The sequence below is a fragment of the Vicia villosa genome, linkage group LG2, assembly GCF_029867415.1.
Source record: "Vicia villosa cultivar HV-30 ecotype Madison, WI linkage group LG2, Vvil1.0, whole genome shotgun sequence".
NCBI classification, from domain to species: domain Eukaryota; kingdom Viridiplantae; phylum Streptophyta; class Magnoliopsida; order Fabales; family Fabaceae; genus Vicia; species Vicia villosa.
Window position 1 is genome coordinate 92,533,852 of NC_081181.1, and position 18,515 is coordinate 92,552,366.

At 34.5% G+C, this 18,515-nt stretch overlaps 1 protein-coding gene across 1 annotated transcript; it reads right to left on the bottom strand.

Annotated features, from left to right (window-relative positions):
- Positions 1-6,878: 6,878 nt before the first annotated feature.
- On the bottom strand, positions 6,879-11,380 carry LOC131651648 (uncharacterized). Its single transcript, XM_058921317.1, has 8 exons — positions 11,200-11,380; positions 10,801-11,122; positions 10,130-10,201; positions 8,133-8,200; positions 7,814-7,970; positions 7,545-7,628; positions 7,344-7,433; positions 6,879-7,236 (listed from the first exon to the last, which is right to left on the bottom strand). The coding sequence occupies exons 2-8, from the start codon at positions 11,083-11,085 to the stop codon at positions 7,123-7,125; spliced, it is 870 nt and encodes a 289-aa protein (XP_058777300.1). The 5' UTR covers positions 11,086-11,122; positions 11,200-11,380; the 3' UTR covers positions 6,879-7,122.
- Positions 11,381-18,515: the final 7,135 nt, after the last annotated feature.

The window sequence follows — 18,515 nt, forward strand, 5'->3', positions numbered from 1 at the left end:
ATTATGCATCTCTTGGCATTCAGCATCAGAGAAGTTATGTTGAGACACCACAACAGAATTCTCTAGTGGAAAGAAAACATAGGCATTTGCTTCAAGTAACTAGATCCTTGCTTTTTCATTCTAAGATAACTAAACCTTTTTGGTCCTTTTCATTGTGCCATGCTACTTATCTTATAAAAAGAATTTGTAGTCCCACTATCCAAAACAGCACACCTTATGATTTGCTATTCCAAATACCTCCCTCCTTTGATAACCTTAAAACCTTTGGATGTCTAGCTTATGCTTCCACGCTTACAAGGAACAAAGATAAGCTTGACCCTAGGGCTTCCCAATGCATATTTTTAGGCTTCACATTAGGTATTAAGGGCTATTTACTTTTTGACCTTCACACTAGATCTATCTTCACATCCAGGAATACATTTTTTATGAAAATCATTTTCCCTTCACATCTCCTCCCCCACATAACATAGACACCAACTGCTCTACTGACAGTTCCACCATCCCCTTTATATTTGACTTTGAATCCAATATACCTTCTCCTCCCACATTGCCTAATACTATAAATCAACCTAATCCCATCACCGCACCATTTACTAATGACTCAAACGCATCCTTTGACCCTGATAGCACCAATCAGGAACCCAACATTACTACTGAAACTCAGGATACTCAACACTTAACTGAACAACAGGATCACAATGATATCAATGATGTTAGACATTCTACTAGGATAAAATCAACTCTTGCATATTTAAAAGACTTCATATGCCATATCTCTCATTCCTCACCAATATATGACATCTCAAAATACATTTCATACAATAATCTTGCACCTGTACATCATGATTATATCTCTGCTATTACTACTACCTGTGATCCATTCTCTTACAAAGAGGCTAGTTCTCATCCTCATTGGATTAAGGCCATGAATGATGAGATTCAAGCCCTTACTTTGAACAAAACATGGATCCTTACTTCTCTGTCCCCAGTAAGAAAACAATAGGTAAATGGGTTTTTAAAACCAAATTCAATGCTGATGGCACTTTAGAAAGGCATAAATCCAGACTTGTTGCACAAGGCTTCAAATAAATTGAAGGTATAGATTTTTTTCATACATTTCCCCCTGTTGCAAAACTCACCACTGTAAGAATAATTCTTGCCCTTACTGCCTCCTTAAATATTTTCTTATTCCAATTGGATGTTCACAATGCATTCCTACATGGTGACTTGGGTGAAGAAGTATACATGACCTTGCCTAAGGGAATGACTACTTCTAAACCAAATCAGGTTTGTAGGCTTCTCAAATCCCTCTATGGACTCAAACAATCCAGCAGGCAGTGGTTTGAGAAGTTGTCCAAAGTGCTTCTTAACAATAACTACAAACAATGTGCTTGTGATCATTCACTTTTTATACATAACTGTGATTCTTCCTTCACTTTCATTCTGGTTTATGTTGATGATTTTTTGATTGCAGGTAACAATATTCAGATTATCAATCAAACAAAACACCTCCTGCACCAACATTTCCACTTGAAATATCTTAGACCATTGAAGTACTTTTTTGGACTTGAAGTGGAAAGAAACATAACAGGAATCAACATCAATCAAAGAAAGTACACATTGGATCTACTCTCCACAGCTGGTCTTCTTGCCTGCAAACCAGCCAAGACACCAATGGCTCGTGACATAAGATTATCAGCAAATAATGGCACCCTCATGTCTGATCCTACCAAATTCAGACGACTTGTTGGACAACTCATCTAACTTCTCAATACTCGCCCAGCTATGTGGTTCAGCAGCTTAGTCAACACATGAATTCTCCCACAAATCTTCACTATGAAGCTGCTCTACGGGTCCTTCGTTATCTCAAATTTGCACCAGCTCAAGGATCATTTTCCCCCAGCAAACAACCTCTACAACTCAAAGCATTCTTCGACTCTGACTGGGCCACTTGCCCTGACACTCGCCGGTCTATAACAGGTTATTGCATCTATCTCGGGTCGTCTCTCATTTCATGGGAATCAAAGAAATAACCCACCGTTTCTCGTAGTTCAACAGAGGCCGAATACAGATCAATGGCAACCACCGTCTACGAAATTCAATGGATCACTAATCTTTTCCAGGATCTCAATATACCTATTCAAACACCAGCAAATCTATACTGTGACAATCCCTTAGCTAGACACTTTGCCACCAATTCTTTATTTCACGAACGGACGAAACATATTGACCTCGATTGTCACCTTGTACGAGAAAAGCTTCAACAAAGACTTTTTCACCTTCTTCCTGTAACATCTCAACAACAGCTTGCGAATATCTTCACCAAACCATTAGACACCACTCCATTTTTGAACAACATTTCTAAGCTAGGCCTAACTTTCATATACTCCTAGCTTATGGGGGGATATTAGATTTCATATTATTATCTCTCTAGGCCCATTAGGCATATTATGTTATGTTGGGCCTCCTTCATATGATTGGGCCTTGTATATGTTTAGTCCAATATATATAGGATGGCTTATGTACGTTAGTTTAAGACAATTTTTCATTACTATTCAGTATTTCAAACTTTGGCTTTGCCGCCACTTTTATCTTCTTCTCCATGGCTTCAGCTTCTTCTCCATGGCTTAGCAATACTCTGTAATAGAGAAATAGAATAGAAATTAAATTATTTTTTTACAAAATCAATAAGGTGATGTTTGTCTCTCTTTATAAAAATTGTAATTCTTATTTTTATTTTATGTAGGACAAGTGTTTTTTTTCAATACACTTATTACTCTAACACTAATCAATTTGGTGTACGTGTAAACATAAACGGTAGATGACTCAATTTATGTGTTCGTATACGGTCTTATACTATTAATATGGCTTTAGAAAAACTCAAGTTAGTACCCGACTGAAGTGATATCCAACATAATATAGCTATATTCAATCACTTTCATTTTATAAAATTATTATTGAAATTGACACGCATTTGTCAAAGTAATTAGTGTCCATGTTGGTATTTCATAGGCCACAATACAGGTAATGTTTATCATTTTATTAGGAGAGTAACTTAGGCTGCGAGTATCATACATAATATCATTAGCATGTGCGTGAATGTGCGTGATCATGAGAGAATCACTATGCATGGATTAGTGTAACTAACAGCGATGCATTCGTTTCTAACAATATAGGTGGTTATGGTAGTTTGTAAGTTGAAGAAGATTGAATGAACAATATGAAAATCATATTCTATTATGGTATCAATCGCCAAGTTAATCACTTCCGTTGTCTCTACCTTCTTTAATAGAATTCAGTAATGTAACTTAGTCCTCAACCTCACCTTCATTTTCTTCCCTGAGACACCGTGGATGAATCCTCAAATGTTGCACCGACTGCACCAGTTGATGGCGTGCATCAACCGCCACAAAACCATGTTTTTCTTGCACTTGATTCGTCTTCCTCGCATCATTTAGGTCTAAAACTCTCGATCAAATTACAGGAGAACAATTAACTGCTCTGGAATCAATAAGTAGACGGTGTCATTCTCGCTCAAAGAGAGCATAAAGTAGTAGTGAACCCTACTTCTCTCTATTATCTCTGAATCGGTGCTTCCGTGTGTTCTCTCGTGCAAGCATGCCTTTGAAGTTTGAGAAAGAATTCACAAGTATTTCAATCCACACATGAAAGTTCATGTTCGTCAGCTTCGTGTTGAACTGAAATCTATCCAGAAATGTAACAGTTTCATCGCTGAATTTGTTTGCGTGTCAAAGCTATTAAGAATTTGTTGCTTGCTGTTGGAGACATTGTTTCTAAACAAGATTAGATTGAATCCATTCTCAATGGTCTGCATGCGGAGTTTAATCCTTTTGTGATGCAAATGTATGGTGTGCATAAGCTTCAATCTATTTATGATGTGGAGGCTTTTTCTGTGTGTTCAAAAAGCTTAGCTTGATAAATTTCATTATGATTTGGCCATTTCGTCAGTCTCAAAAAATGCAACGCATGCAAATCATCAAACAATTGATGTGCGTGATAATGTCTCTGAGAGTCGAGGCCGTGGACGTACACAACGTGGTTGAGAGCATGGTAGAGGTTGTTTCTCACATGGAAATCGACCTACTTGTCAGCCTTGTGGCAAATATGGTCTTGTTGTGATTAATTGTTGGCATCGCTTTGATTAGCAATGTGAAGAAGATGTGTTGATCCTTCTTAGCTTGGTTTTGATGAAGACAAAAACTTATCTTAGAAGAAAGATCATAGAAGAAAAAAATGGAACTAAAGTATCTAGTTTGTATAAGTTTTTGGATTTCAATGAAATTGGATCATAGATCAAGGTATAATGTGTAATTTAGTTGTCATAAGGTTTACGTGCTATGAATTAATCATAAATTTTAAGCATGCATTTGTTAAAGTTATATCTTTTAACTTAGCAAAAATTGCATGTTTTCAATGGAGCAATCTATTGACCCAAGGCAACAATTGATTATCCTAAATCTTTGTCAAGCAAATTTTTGAAAATTTTCACTAAAGCAATCGATTGTCATTTTCAAGCAATGGATTGTCCATTCCATTTTTGCCTAAAGCAATGGATTGTCATTTTCAAACAATGGATTGCTCATTCCATTTTTTTGCCTAAAGCAATGGATTGAGAGGATATAGACAATAGATTGTCATAATGTAAATTTTCATAATTTTTTAAAGTTAAAGCTATGGCAATCGATTGACATTATAAGGCAATCAATTGACATCTATAGAAACATGATTTTCAAGTCCTACTAATTTTTCAGTGGTCGAGAGAAACTGTGGAGGAATAGAAAGGATTTTAGGTTATGAGCATTGATAATTGGTTCACCATACTAGTGTCACACCAGAAAATTCTTTCCATCTAGTTTTTCATAAATTTTGAGTTGGAAATTCTTTCCAACATATCAAACTGCTTTGTTTGAAAGTTGAAGTTTTTTTTAATTATAAATATCAACAATAACCTGTTTATATTTTTTGAAAGAAAATATAAATAAATGACATTGTCAGAACTAATAATTTGCTTTGTTTTTATTCATAAAATTAAAATTCGACAATTTGAAAAAATTCAAAATTTGTATTCAATGAGAGTTTTTGAGATCTTATATAAATTTTTCAAATATTTTTTATTTTGTTATAATATTCTAAAAATTAAAAATATAGTAATTAAAAACACTTTTATCATTCTATACAAAATTATTTCTTTAAAAAATGTCAAATATTGTTCTGGATTGGTAGTATGAGATAAAATAAAATAGAATAGAGTGGTAACTAATATGATTCTATAATAGAATTTCTATTGTTTGAATTTGTAAATAATTGATATAATGAAATTGAATGAAATATGGTGGAATTCATTATATCCAATTCTTCATTTTTTTTTTCATCCAATTTGGATATATACGATGTAATGAGACATTTTCAATAAAATAACTATACAAAGAGTGAGATATATATTTCATTCTCCCCGCTATGTTCCGTCAATCCGAACATATCCTTAATCAATCAGTAATGCTAAAATGACAATAGAAGCTAGAGGAAGCTTTTAATTACATACCGTTTGTTTCGGTTTTTTCTTAAAATTAATTTTTATAGCATTACATATTTTTATTTAAAATTAATTCACAAATTTTTTTTTTAATTTTTCATAAAATATTATTTTAAGTATTTAATCCTTTTATAATATTTTTAAAAGATTATTCAACTCTTGTGTTATGTCAGATTATAAAAATTGAACTTATACACCTAAAACATAAGAGTATCTTTAATGGGGTGAATAATAAGGGTTTATTTGATTTAAATGAGGAAAGAAGAGAAATTTTAATGGAGAAAAGAAAATGAGGGTGGAGTAATTAAATAAATAGTTATTTTAAACTAGGAAAGAGAATGAAAAGGGAAAGATTTTAATTAAAAATATATTTAGTTAAGCAAAAAAAGGAATTTTACTAATAATTTACATTTTCTATTATAAAATTTATATTTTTTTTTTATGATAAAATTTTTAATATTAAGTGATTAAAAAAGTTATAATATACTCCCTCCGTTTTTTATTATAAGTCGTTTTAGACTTTTCACACAGTTTAAGAAAAATAATAATTGTTGTATGAAAATAAGAAATTATAAAGATTTTTACAAAATTATCCTTCATTAATGACATATGGAAGATAAATTTATATAATTGAAAGGAGAGAGAATAATAAATATTTAAGGATATAATAGGAAAAATAACATTAATTATTCATTGGAATTGTAAAGCGACTTATATTTAAATACAATTTTTTTTCCCAAAACGACTTATAATAAAAAACGGAGGGAGTACACCGTAACGTTAAATCGTGATGATTCTGCTAACAAAACATATACTTAAAATAATCTATTAGAAATCATCCCTCTAGTAGTTAAAGATGCTCTAGGGGAAAAAAACTAAAAGTATCATAAATTTTGTGATTAAATACACCCAAAACAAATTAGGACAACCGTAAATTAGGCTGGATTTGCTCGTACTAAGTCAAACTATATTTGCTTCTACACAAACTGTGGATTAAGTTTCTTTTATTACATTCAAAACAAAAATTAATGAATTACAATAAAAAGTTAATTGAATCGTTTAGATATATTATTTTGAATGAGAAAATGACTTTATACAATGTAAAATTATGACTTTTTATTTTAAGGGCAGTCTTGTATTTTTTTAAACTAAAATTAAATTTTTCTTTTCATTTTCTCTCTACCAAACTAAGGAAGTGAGGAAAACTTACTTTTCTCTCTACTATTTCTTTCGTATCAAACATTAAATCAAATCACTATTTTCAAACCACCTTTGTTTAGATACACCAAATGTTTCATCAGTGTAATACTCGATAGAACGGAAATGACAAAGCCTTAATCACCATTTTATTTTACATATAAAGCTCTACTTATTATAACCGGATAGATTCATACATTCACAGATCGATAAATTGAATGGATAAATACGAATTCATGCAGTTTTACCGTCGCTTATGTACATATATTAGAGCTGTGAAAATCAAGATTAACAAAATATGGCTGCATCTCAACAAGTCTTCTTCATATGGCACACAAGCCATGATGTCTCGCATAAAAAAAACTTGCATGCTACACTTGTTCCTGCTGTACTGTAGGAACTGGTGCTATCGCGAATTGTAGACCTCTGCGCTGCCCAGAATTTAGAACAAAAGCAACTTGGGTTGCTGCTAGTGCAGCGGCCTCCTGTTCAAAACACAAAAAGTAAGAAAATCACTGAATAAAGCATAGTTTCAAACCAAGAGCAACGGCTGGATTACAGAAAGAGTAACAATTTAGTCGTGGACACTGACTTGTCTTTGTCGCCGCCGTTGCAGAATACTGATTGCCCAAGCCATGATATAGCAAGGTAAAAGAAATCCAGCAGCACGAAGCAAGAAAAGCTGCAGAAGATGGTAGGCTTATTAGGTTGGCTCACCGTGACAATTGAAATCAATACAACAGTAGACAGTAGGCATGGGAACAATTTTAAATAATAGACTTAAATCACTTACGGAGAAAAAATTGGATGGATCATCATCAGAAGAATCACCATCTGTTACAGAGAGTGCATGCCGCAGAAGTAAAAGGGCCATCAACTGTATCAAATAAAAAGAATTGGGCTTAAAATCATGTCAACTGGCTAGCATATTGATGTAGTCAATACAAACACCGGACAAAGGCAGTGAAGCACCAGGGCTCCTAGCAAGTACAATTAATTAATTTCTTATAAATACTTAAGAGTTTATATAGTGGAATGCAAGATAAATAAATAATGCCTTACAATTAGAGCAGCTGAGCGACAAAAAGCAGCTCCACTGGCATTAGAAGCAGCATACTCATCATATTCGGCATCCAGGAATTGACGCTCTGCCTCTGCAATTGCCAATAGGCGAGGATCACGCAAGTCCAAGGGTGAGCCAGATAATGTCCAGCCTCCTCTGCAAGAAAGCTCATCACAAATTAAGGAGACAAGTTCAAAATGACAATAAATAAATCATTGTAGCTTCTAGATAACTTGTACAGTAAAACAGGCATAGAACTAAAGCAGCACAATTAACCAAAAACTAATTCAAAATATATATGTAAGTATATCATCTTACCCTATTTCAATAGTGGTTTCTTCAGGATTAGGGCGAGGTGGTGGGGCTGTATACCCAGGTTGATAAGGCTGGGCATTATATGCACAGAAGAAAAAAAAAAGCATCGATAAGAGACAAGAACAAAAGTAATATAACTGGAAGGAATTCATTACACACATGATAATGAGCATTGGGTTCAAATCAAAAGGTTAAGAAAAAACCAAACAAGATACAATGTTACAATATAAGAATACATAATGTAAAATGTTTAAAAACCGAACCAGGAGTCGAACTGACGATACCTCTGGGTCATGGTTCAACTATCAAACCATGGCAAAACCAGTCAAACAGTCAAATAATTGAACCATACTAAAAGCCAGTTCAAGGTTCAATTTGTTGAGCCGTCTAATTCAGTTAGTATTTTAAAAACATTGATAAAACAACTGAGAAGTATAATTTAGATATGCAGATGCCTAAAGTTTTCATGATCCACCCAATTTATCTTTTTTTAAAATGCAGAAGTCAGGAAGTCGATTAACAAATGAATTCTTATTCAGGGTAGGAATTTGGAACTCTAAAATATCTCAGATGCCTTTGGAAGACGGGCGTGTTAAGTACAAGGGCAATACTTTACTCCATCCTTAAATTCCATTTCCCAATTAAACTGAATATCGGGATAAATTTTTATAGATGGGTTTTCAGCAATTCTTCACAGGAGTCTAGGAACAAATATAAAGTGCTTCTGAAATGAGATACCAAATACATGGAAATTTTGGTACCGCAAAGCTCTTGCCATTAGGGATGTTCAGGGGGTGGTTAACAAGATATTAAGTTTGGTTTGTTAACACCATTTAGGTGAAACTGGTTTATCGTGCAAAAGTTCAAAACCAGATTATCAATATAATTACAAAATCAATATAACATCTAAAACAATGTCAAAAAAGATTTATTTCCATGTATTTCACATACCAAACAACAATCGGAGCCCTAAAGAATGGATTGGGACAACATTGGATTCATGGCAAAATCCAAAGTCCCACAACAACAAGGTGATGAAGCTCTAAAGTTGAATTTTGCAGTGATGGTGGTGGTTGCGGCGGCAATAGAAATAGAGCAAACAAAAGAGTATGTTCAGGATATCCTTTTAGGACGGCGTGTATCTGATGTGTTGATAACCATAAAGATGTATCAAAAGAAAAGGATTCTCATGGAAGGCATAAAGTGTGTGTGAAACTCATAGTAAAGCTTCAAAGGCTTTACTTGGGAATCAAATGAAATGATTTTGTTAACAGTGTAGTAGATTACACCCTTTGTTGGAGTTTGATGAAGGGAAGTGAAGCTGGGGTCGAAGACTTTGCTGGACATAATCGAATTGGCAGATGATGTTGGCGAATTGGTTGGAGTTAAGAAGGTCGCTGAGTTTGGAGACGATGAAGGCGACGGCGGAGCCAGTTCCACAATGGTGAAGTAAGCAGGAAGATGTTAAGACAACAATGCAGATTAGAGTGAAAACTACGGTGAAGAAAATGAGGAGTAAGAAAAGTCAGAGGCAGTGAGAGAGAAAGGGTCTTGAGCAGTTGAATTGAAACAGGTACAAAACCTTAATCATTAAATGGTACCCGTTTTTTAGGTTAGGGCCTTATATGTTCCAAATTGGTTTTTATTAAATTGTTCCGGGCTTTAAAATATGGATGCAATATGGTTAATGGATCAGTCAAGGGTACCCAATTTTATTGAACACCCCTACTTGCCATGTTGATGAAGAAAGGCCATCTCGGTGGCATTTATTTGAGAAGAAAAGGAAGGACATTGCAGAAGAGAAGATTGTTCTGAAATCAGTAAGCAGGCCCAAGATTCTACCAGAATGAGTACACATATGAATAGGATGGTTAGGCGGGGGTATTAAATAAGAGTTTGGCTGATAACTAGTCACTTCAAAAAAATATAAGTATTCGCATTATTTCACATCACCAACCAAAAGATAACAGATTAATAAACTATATAGGAGAAAATTATACCTGATGACATATCTCACAAGTTATGTCTCCTTTCTCATTGCACCAATGCTGGACACACTTTCTGTGAGCATACTGTTCAAAACCAAATACAACCATCAGATTAATGCATTAATAGGCTCAATAGCAGAAAGCAAAAAAAATATAAAAAGCAGTTTCTCACAAGATCATTTAGCTCTCAATTTGCAACTTGGTTAATCAAGTACACTACATATATCTAACAGAATATTTCATAAACTCATATAAATCAAGGTAGAAAAAACCGGAAGAGCACATGTACATGCACAACACAAAACATAAAAAACTTCTACATAGGCAAATGCATACTCTTGTATAGAAACAATAAATTCCATCAACACAAAGACTCTTAAATGTTACTAATAATAACAACCAACAACAACCAAACCTTATCCCACTAAGTGGGGTCAGCTACATGGATCAACCCTCACAATGTTCTATCATGCTTCTATCCAAACAAAAATACCCCTAAAAAATGTTTCTTACATTTTTCATACCAAAATGAACAAGAACAAACAAATCCAAAACACAAAACTCATTAAAATTAACAACAATAAAAAAAAATGTTTTACCTGCCGAATCCAATAATACAATACCCTAAAAAATTCAAATCCATTAAAAAACAGAAAATCGCAAAAGATCAAATTTTTATATACCTTAAGACTACCCCTGCAAGCACAGGGAGTCTCCAAATTGGAAACGCTATCCTCCTCCTGACAGATACGGCACTCCACCATCTGGATCAACGGTTCCTCCTCACCACAATCCTCTCCATCCTGATCCACAGCCGACTCAGATCCTCCGGATCCAGATGCCGCATCGGCATCGGAAGCAACCGGAGACAACGTTGGTTCGGAAGGAAGCTGCGCAGGCTGCTCAACAGGGTCAACCGGAACTGGGCGTGCAAGTTGGTCAACGAAGAGTACCAAGTGATCGCTCATTGGGAAAATCAAAATCAAAATCAACAAAATCGAAACCCTAACAAATCAAAACAAAAATCAAATGTGAAGATCGAGATCGAGATAGAAAAAAGGAGAGAAAACTAAAATAATTACCGAAAATTGGAAAGAGAAAATGAAAGTTGAATTGGGAATTTGAAAGAGTGTGTGTTGTTGAATGTTGATGGATTATTATCTTGTTTTGATGAGATTAGATTTTTTTGGTTTGAAAAAGGAAAGTGTTGTTGTTCTACGCGTTATCTCTCACGCTTCGACATTGTCCTAACACGTGCGAGTTGTCTTTTTACGACCGGTTCGGTTTATTAATACTGATTAATATCCTATTTAATGAATTCATTACCTATTAACTATATTTGTTGTTTTTTATGACATCAAATTCATTGTTTGCATAGTTGGGTAACCACTTGTTATTATCGTGGTAGTATTATATAATCAATTAATAATGTATACATAAAAAATTTGTATACTCCTATCTTTTAATATATTAATTTAACATATTATTTGAGTAAAAAAATTAATTATGTACCCTAATTTTCTTTATTTGATTGATTAATTACTATAATTTCACCCCTTACAAATAAAAGGGATATCGCAAATTTAAACTAGCATTTCTATCTAAAAATATTTAAAAAGAAATGGTCATGGATGAATAGGTAGTTTAATGAATATCTACGGATAAAATAAATGATATTTAAATATTTGTTTGTTAATGAATATGAATGTGGATTTAATGATACTCATGCCTATAAATATCTGTATCCGTTAATAAATTATAAAATATTTAAATATTATTACCTTTATTATTCTCTGACTTTTTTTATAAAAAAAATTAGTCTTCTTAAATTATGTTAGTTCTTTGGTTTTAGAGTTGGCTAAATTTGTGTAAAAACAAATAATAGGATCAGTATGTATAAATATATAAGAACAACAGGTACAACAAAGAGTCCCACTGGAATGATAGAACATGTTATGTTGGATTGGAGCAATTCAACATCTGGAATAACATGTCACATGGGATGTTACGACATCATGCCGAGCTGAAGTGAAGAATTAAATCTGTGTGATTTAATTACAACAGAAGATTGTAGAATATTAAGGGATATTGTGCAAATCAAATAAGGGCGTGATATATTATATGACAGGTCTAAAGAATCAATATGAAGATTTGAAGAATCATTCAGAAGAATCAAATCAGAATATTGAAGATTATATAGTTTCTAATTAAAGAGATATTCGGGGAAACTAAATAGATTGAAGACCTTGATTGTAGCAGAAGTTATTGCTATATTGGAACATCAAATTTGCTGTGATTGAAGGACCAAATCCAGTTGGGTATAGGTTATGAATAGAAGACTTTGTAACCTAGGAAAATAAGACAACCATTGAGCATATAACGATGTAGTTATTAAGGTTTGTCAAGGTAAACCTCCCTGCATGTGGGAAGGTTACCTATGTGATCCTCGAAGCCTGTAGGCAAGAGGAGTATTGTTCTTGGATGAAGCGCTGAAGTAACTCCAAGTTCGTGGTCATAATCAAGGTTCTTGGCTAGGGATTATCATAGAAGTGTATCTTCCAAACTTATTGATATTTGGGACTAGAAGGAGATGGATACTAGGTCGTTTGTACCGCACTTGGGACTGGAGAACTATACAACATCATTGCGATGATTTGAAGTGGGATGGGAATATCCCATATCTAGGGAGGACCTAGGTAGAAGGGTCATTGGGTAGGGATTAAGTGAGGGGTAAGCTTGGGACTAGTTTAGCTCTGAATTAATACTGCTGATAGTGGACTTCATTCCTGACTTGGTATGCCCCCAGAGTAGGTGTGATTTCACCAAACTGGGTCAACCATTTCTGGTGTCTTTTATCTTTTAGTTTGGCATAATTATGTGTATATTCTATGTTGATTGTTTTTTACAGATCACATGTCTCGACATCTTTCACAATATTTGGATCTGTTACACCAGAATTTCAATTGGTATTAGAGCAGGCATCCTGTTCTATCTCTAGATGAGATCCTGGGAAGATACTTTCTAGTTTGGCAAGGAAGGTTGGTGATGAAAAGATGTGTTGATCGTCGATGTGTACATGGTCCCTAGAAGTGGAGGATATAATATGTTGAGCATTGGGGGCATTGGTATGCCGTCATAAGGGTTTGATTTATTTTCAAACTCAAGGTTGTTCTGCCGGTATGTGGTGAATAGGTATAAAGCCTCGTGCCTAAAAGATGATAAGGAACTGATATGGAAATTTCGCTGAATGGTATCTCTTTCAAACCTGGTTCTTTTCAACATTAGGGTTTGATGTCCTTTGAAACTGCACTCATGATAAGGCATGAACAATGGTGGATCAGTTATAGGAGCCAACGATACTTGAGTTCTAGGTCTTAAGTCCACTCATAAAGGCACATTTGCACGGCTGATAAGTTGCTTCTTCAAGAAACATGGAGAAAGATTGAAACCATACAGGCTGGTCTCAACAAGAGTTTTCATAATTCTTGACTCCTTTCAGGAAGTAAAACTAACTCAGGGTATTTAAAGCATGGCTAGAAAATCTGTATAAGGGTTGTTTGAAGGATGATATCCACAACTCCATGATCAGATATATGGAAGGATTTGACGTTCCATGACATGTTCGAACATTATTTCAATAAGTATGCAGCTACTGGTTGAAGAACATATGTTTTGGGGGCTAAACAAAATGTTATGATTATTTTTGTTTGGAACCTACTCCTGACCTGGAAGAGGAGACATCTGAGTTGTACAAGTTGATCAGGACACGATCAGCAGTCTATCTACCTCTGTGTCAGTTTATTTCTGGCCAAGGTATGAGGGTGTACAATAGTAGAGCTCTTGAAGAACTCATAAAGGCATCACCTCTGAAGCCCTTATGTAGATTGGGATCATAATTGAAGGAATCTTTGGATCAAAGAAACCAGGTGGATGGAATATTCATCTCTGAAATCAAAGGATGTGGATTTTCCAATGTCTTCATGAAGAAGGTTTTTATTGTTTGAATTCACTTATGTGGTGTTCTCACATTATGAATTATTGGTAGTGCAGGGAAAATCATAGATCCTTGCGCTGTGAAAAGGTAGACTCACTCTAAAACGGTCTACAATTATTCAGAGAAGGCGGCTTAAACTGGTGGGAGTTGTGTCTCAGTCTACTAAAAACTCTGAAGAGAGGTGAGACTCAATGTCTCAACATCATGGTATTGAGGATTTATTTTCTTCAAAAGGAGTGCTGCATATGTTTTTTGTCAACAAAATAGAGGTTGTCTACTCAAACTTGATTCCCTGATTAAGTCTATGAGAACATTGAACTCTTGTTGTGTTGATAACAATTCCTGTCACAAAGGATCATCTGCTATATCAAAGTATCAACCCAAGTCTGAAGGTTGATAGGTATCTGCAAGCTGGAGTATTATCTTGGATGAGTAATTCAGTCTCTTTCTAGAGCAAGAGGGAGTGGTTGTTCCAGTTATCTTATAGATGGAATCTCTTTTATAAGCGCAGAAGGTTATTAGTTGCCCAATGATCACAAAGTAAGAAATCAAGGATGATCACAAGGGGACCGTGTGAAGTCTCTACTAAACTGACGACAATAGAGTGGAACTATATGTTGTGAGAGCTTGTTTCTGATTCAGCTTAAGTAGAACGAGGTACAAAAAATTGTCAACTAAGTATCAGCTACACTCAGATGAGCAAGGTATGATGGAAGGATAAATACTCTGTTGAGAGCTGAGCATTTATCAGTTGAATATGCATATGCCTGAGACTAAGACCTTTGACGGGAGACTTAGTGTTTGTCTAAAGCTATTATGTAATTCTGCTTTTTATATACCTGTTCAGAAAAGGTGTTGTGACTGACTTCAAAGTGAAGTTATTCATGTCCTAAGTGATGTCTTGACATCATGAGATATTTGAAGACTTTGATCGATAGTATGATGATTTGGCAATTCGTGACTACTGTTGATAACCTTACTTCTTTGGGAACTCTCTGGAAATGTTCAAGAGAAGAAAAGAAGTTCTACAAGGTGAATGGAAAAGGAAGATGGCTATGTCTGATCTTCTTGCAAGAAGTTGGTTCAAAGTTGGGTTCAATTACATCAGAATGGCATAAATTACCTGTGGTAAGGGGAGGAAATGTCCTGAACTTGGTTTCTATATGTGAAGCACATATTTAGGAAGCATATGGTCTGGTCATGAGTTGAGCATCAAGTGTACAATTCGAGCACTTTTTTGGTTTGTCTTGTTCTTGTATTGTTCTTGTCTTACAATTTTTCTTCTGGCTTGTTTAGTTCGTGACTTACAATTTTTGTGGGAATCTTAGACTTACTCTAGATTCCTAGGGAAATTTTCTTTGGGAAGAAACTTCGACTTATTCGTTTTTTCTTAGGGTTTTCATTTTTTTTTGCTCAAAAGCCTTGTCAATTTCTTTTAAGAGCCATGATACGGACAACCTTAGAGAATTCACCTGCACAAGATACTGTTAGTAAAAAATAAAAGACAATGTCTGACAGAATGTCAGGACATCGTATCAGACATGTTTGTTGAGTAACTGGTAGAAGAATTGACTTGATAAGATCACACACGTGTCAGGTAGGTGCAAGGAACTGTCCAAATGCGTGCATCAAGACTTATTCCTTTTCAACAGAAATAGTCAAGTTTTAAAAAAGGTATTCAATGCATACATTGAATGGATGGGAGGTTTCCTAGGTTAGTGTTTCCTTTTGACCAGTTGAAGATCGTTATCTTTGAGGCTCAAGTTCAGCTATTTATAGAGGATTCTTCGGTTTTCTTTATCATACGGTGAGTTCTGGGTTCATAACAAACATGGGATTCATTTGCGTGTGGGTGTGTTGCATCCATCTATGATACTATGAGGGACTTCTTTGTAAATTTTTGGCCAAAAAGGGGGAGAGAAGCCTAGGCTTTATTCAAAGAAATCTGGAACTTGATTCTTTAGCGCTGCTGAACATGTCAAAGAGGAAGTTGCATCATCTACTGAAGAGTTATTGTTGTGACTTGTGATCTGAGTTATCGAACACAATTGTGACTTGTGTTCTGAGTTACAAAGGGTATGAATGACATTCAACTTGATAGGTTTGTCATTATCCATGGCCCTCTTTCTCCACCACTACAAGGGTAGATCATCTCTTTGTAACATGAAACCATTCTAACGTTAAGGGGAAGTATTCATCAATCAAACTCCAAACCTTCTTAGCGTTAAGAATAAGGTTGTAGGTGTTAAGGCCTGTGCTGCATCAAATCACGGGAAGAAAAGCTGAAGGGAGAGATCAATCTGAAGATGGTATTCTTGATCTAAAGCTGGACCAAAGGAGAAGATGTTGAACAAGATGTCTTGACATCAGTAACTGAAGACTAGTTCTATTCAACAGTTGTTGCAGCCACTGCACTTCAGAAGTTGTTCTGTTTTACCTGTTTTTGTAATATTTTTATGTAATTTGTAGTTTATTTTTTTATCCAAAAATTTGTCAAAGGGGGAGATTGTTATTTCTCTGATTTTAGAGTTGGCTAAATTTTTGTAAAATAAATAATTGGATCAGTATGTATAAATATATAAGAACAACTGGTGCAACAAAGAGTCCCACTAGAATGATAGAACGTGTTATGTTGGAGCAATTCAACATCTGGAATAACATGTCACATGGGATGTTACAATATCATGCCGAGCTGAAGTGAAGAATTAAATCTGTGTGATTTAATTACAACAGAAGATTGCAGAATATTTAGGGATATTGTGCAAATCAAATAAGGGCGTGATATATTATATGACAAGTCTGAAGAATCAATGTGAAGATTTGAAGAATCATTCAGAAGAATCAAATCCGAATATTGAAGATTATATAGTTTCATATTATAGAGATATTCATGGAAACTAAACAGATTGAATACCTCAATTGTAGAAAAAGTTACTGCTATATTGGAACAACAAGTTTGTTGTGATTGAAGGCCCAAATCCAGTTGGGTATAGGTTATAAATAGAAGATTTTGTAACTTAGAAAAATAAGACAACCACTGAGCATATAACAATGTAGTTATTAGGGTTTGTCAAGGTAAACCTCCCGGCTTATGGGAAGGCTACCTATGTGATCCTCGAAGCCTGTAGGCAAGAGGAGTATTATTCTTGGAGGACACTTTGAAGTAACTCCAAGTTCGTGGTCATAGTCAAGGTTCTTGGCTAGGGATTATCATGGAAGTGTGTCTTCCAAACTTATTGATATTTGGGACTAGAAGGAAATGGATATTAGGCCGTTGCTACAGCTCTTGGGACTGGAGAACTGTACAACATCATTGCGATTATTGGAAGTGGGATGAGAATATCCCATATCTAGAGAGGACCTAGGTAGAAGGGTCACTGGGTAGGGATTAAGTGAGGGGTAAGCTTGAGACTAGTTTAGCTTCGAATTAATACTGTTGATAGTGAACTTCATTCCTGGCTTGGTATGCCCCCAGAGTAGGTTTGAATTCACCGAACTGGGTCAACAATTTCTGGTGTCTTTTATCTTTTAGTTTGGCATAATTATGTGTATATTCTTTGCTGATTGTTTTTGACAGATCACATGTTTCGACATCTTTCACGACATCTGGATCTGTTACACCAAAATTTCATATTATATTTATTTTTATTTTTTTAAAATTTTATTTGAACAAAACCTTCCACATTTAAAAATCTATTTGATAATTTCAGATTTAAATTTCTTCAATATTCTATATTTCACTTCAACAATTCCATCATCCAACCAATAATTACCGCTCTTCCTCTATCCAACTAGTGTCTCCCTTTCTACTCCTCCATCGTCTGCTCTTCAACTATAACTCACAATCACAATATTTTTTATTTATTTTGGTTAAAAAATAAAATGTATAGATATTATGTTTTGGTGAAAAAGAAGAAAATTAATGTGATGAAATTTGATTGTTAAATTGAGAGTGAATCGTATGGATGATGTATTATAATAGCTTTTTTGTGTACGCTAAAATTCAATGATACTTGTAAATTTAGAATAAATTTATTTTTTTTAAAAAGTATGGATTTGACAACAAAATTTAAAAAAAAAATGTTATCAATGTATATTTTTCATATCCGCGGGCACCTTAAAATTTGTGGATTACTCGCTTAACGGATATCTGTACGGATATGGAGTAGAAGTGGATATCATATTTATCCAATGGAGCGAACACGAATATCATAGTATTCGTCCCCATGAATACTCATTTACATCATTGTCTTTACCATCATATGTTTTTACAAAACTACAATTAAACTGATTTTACGAAATTATATTTTAAAAGAAAAAAGAATATTATTATTATTATAATATAGAATGAAGATTCATTTTTCTCTCTCACAAACTTTACACAAGTTAAATTAGTCCCTCACA

Excerpts from the sequence above, each read along its gene's own strand:
- LOC131651648 (XM_058921317.1), bottom strand. The coding sequence starts at position 11,085 with ATGAGCGATCACTTGGTACTCTTCGTTGACCAACTTGCACGCCCAGTT. Across the intron at positions 10,202-10,800 it reads CTTGCAGGGGTAGTCTTAAG|TATGCTCACAGAAAGTGTGT; the intron begins GTATATAAAAAT and ends GGTTTTGAACAG. Across the intron at positions 7,237-7,343 it reads AACGGCGGCGACAAAGACAA|GAGGCCGCTGCACTAGCAGC; the intron begins GTCAGTGTCCAC and ends TGTTTTGAACAG.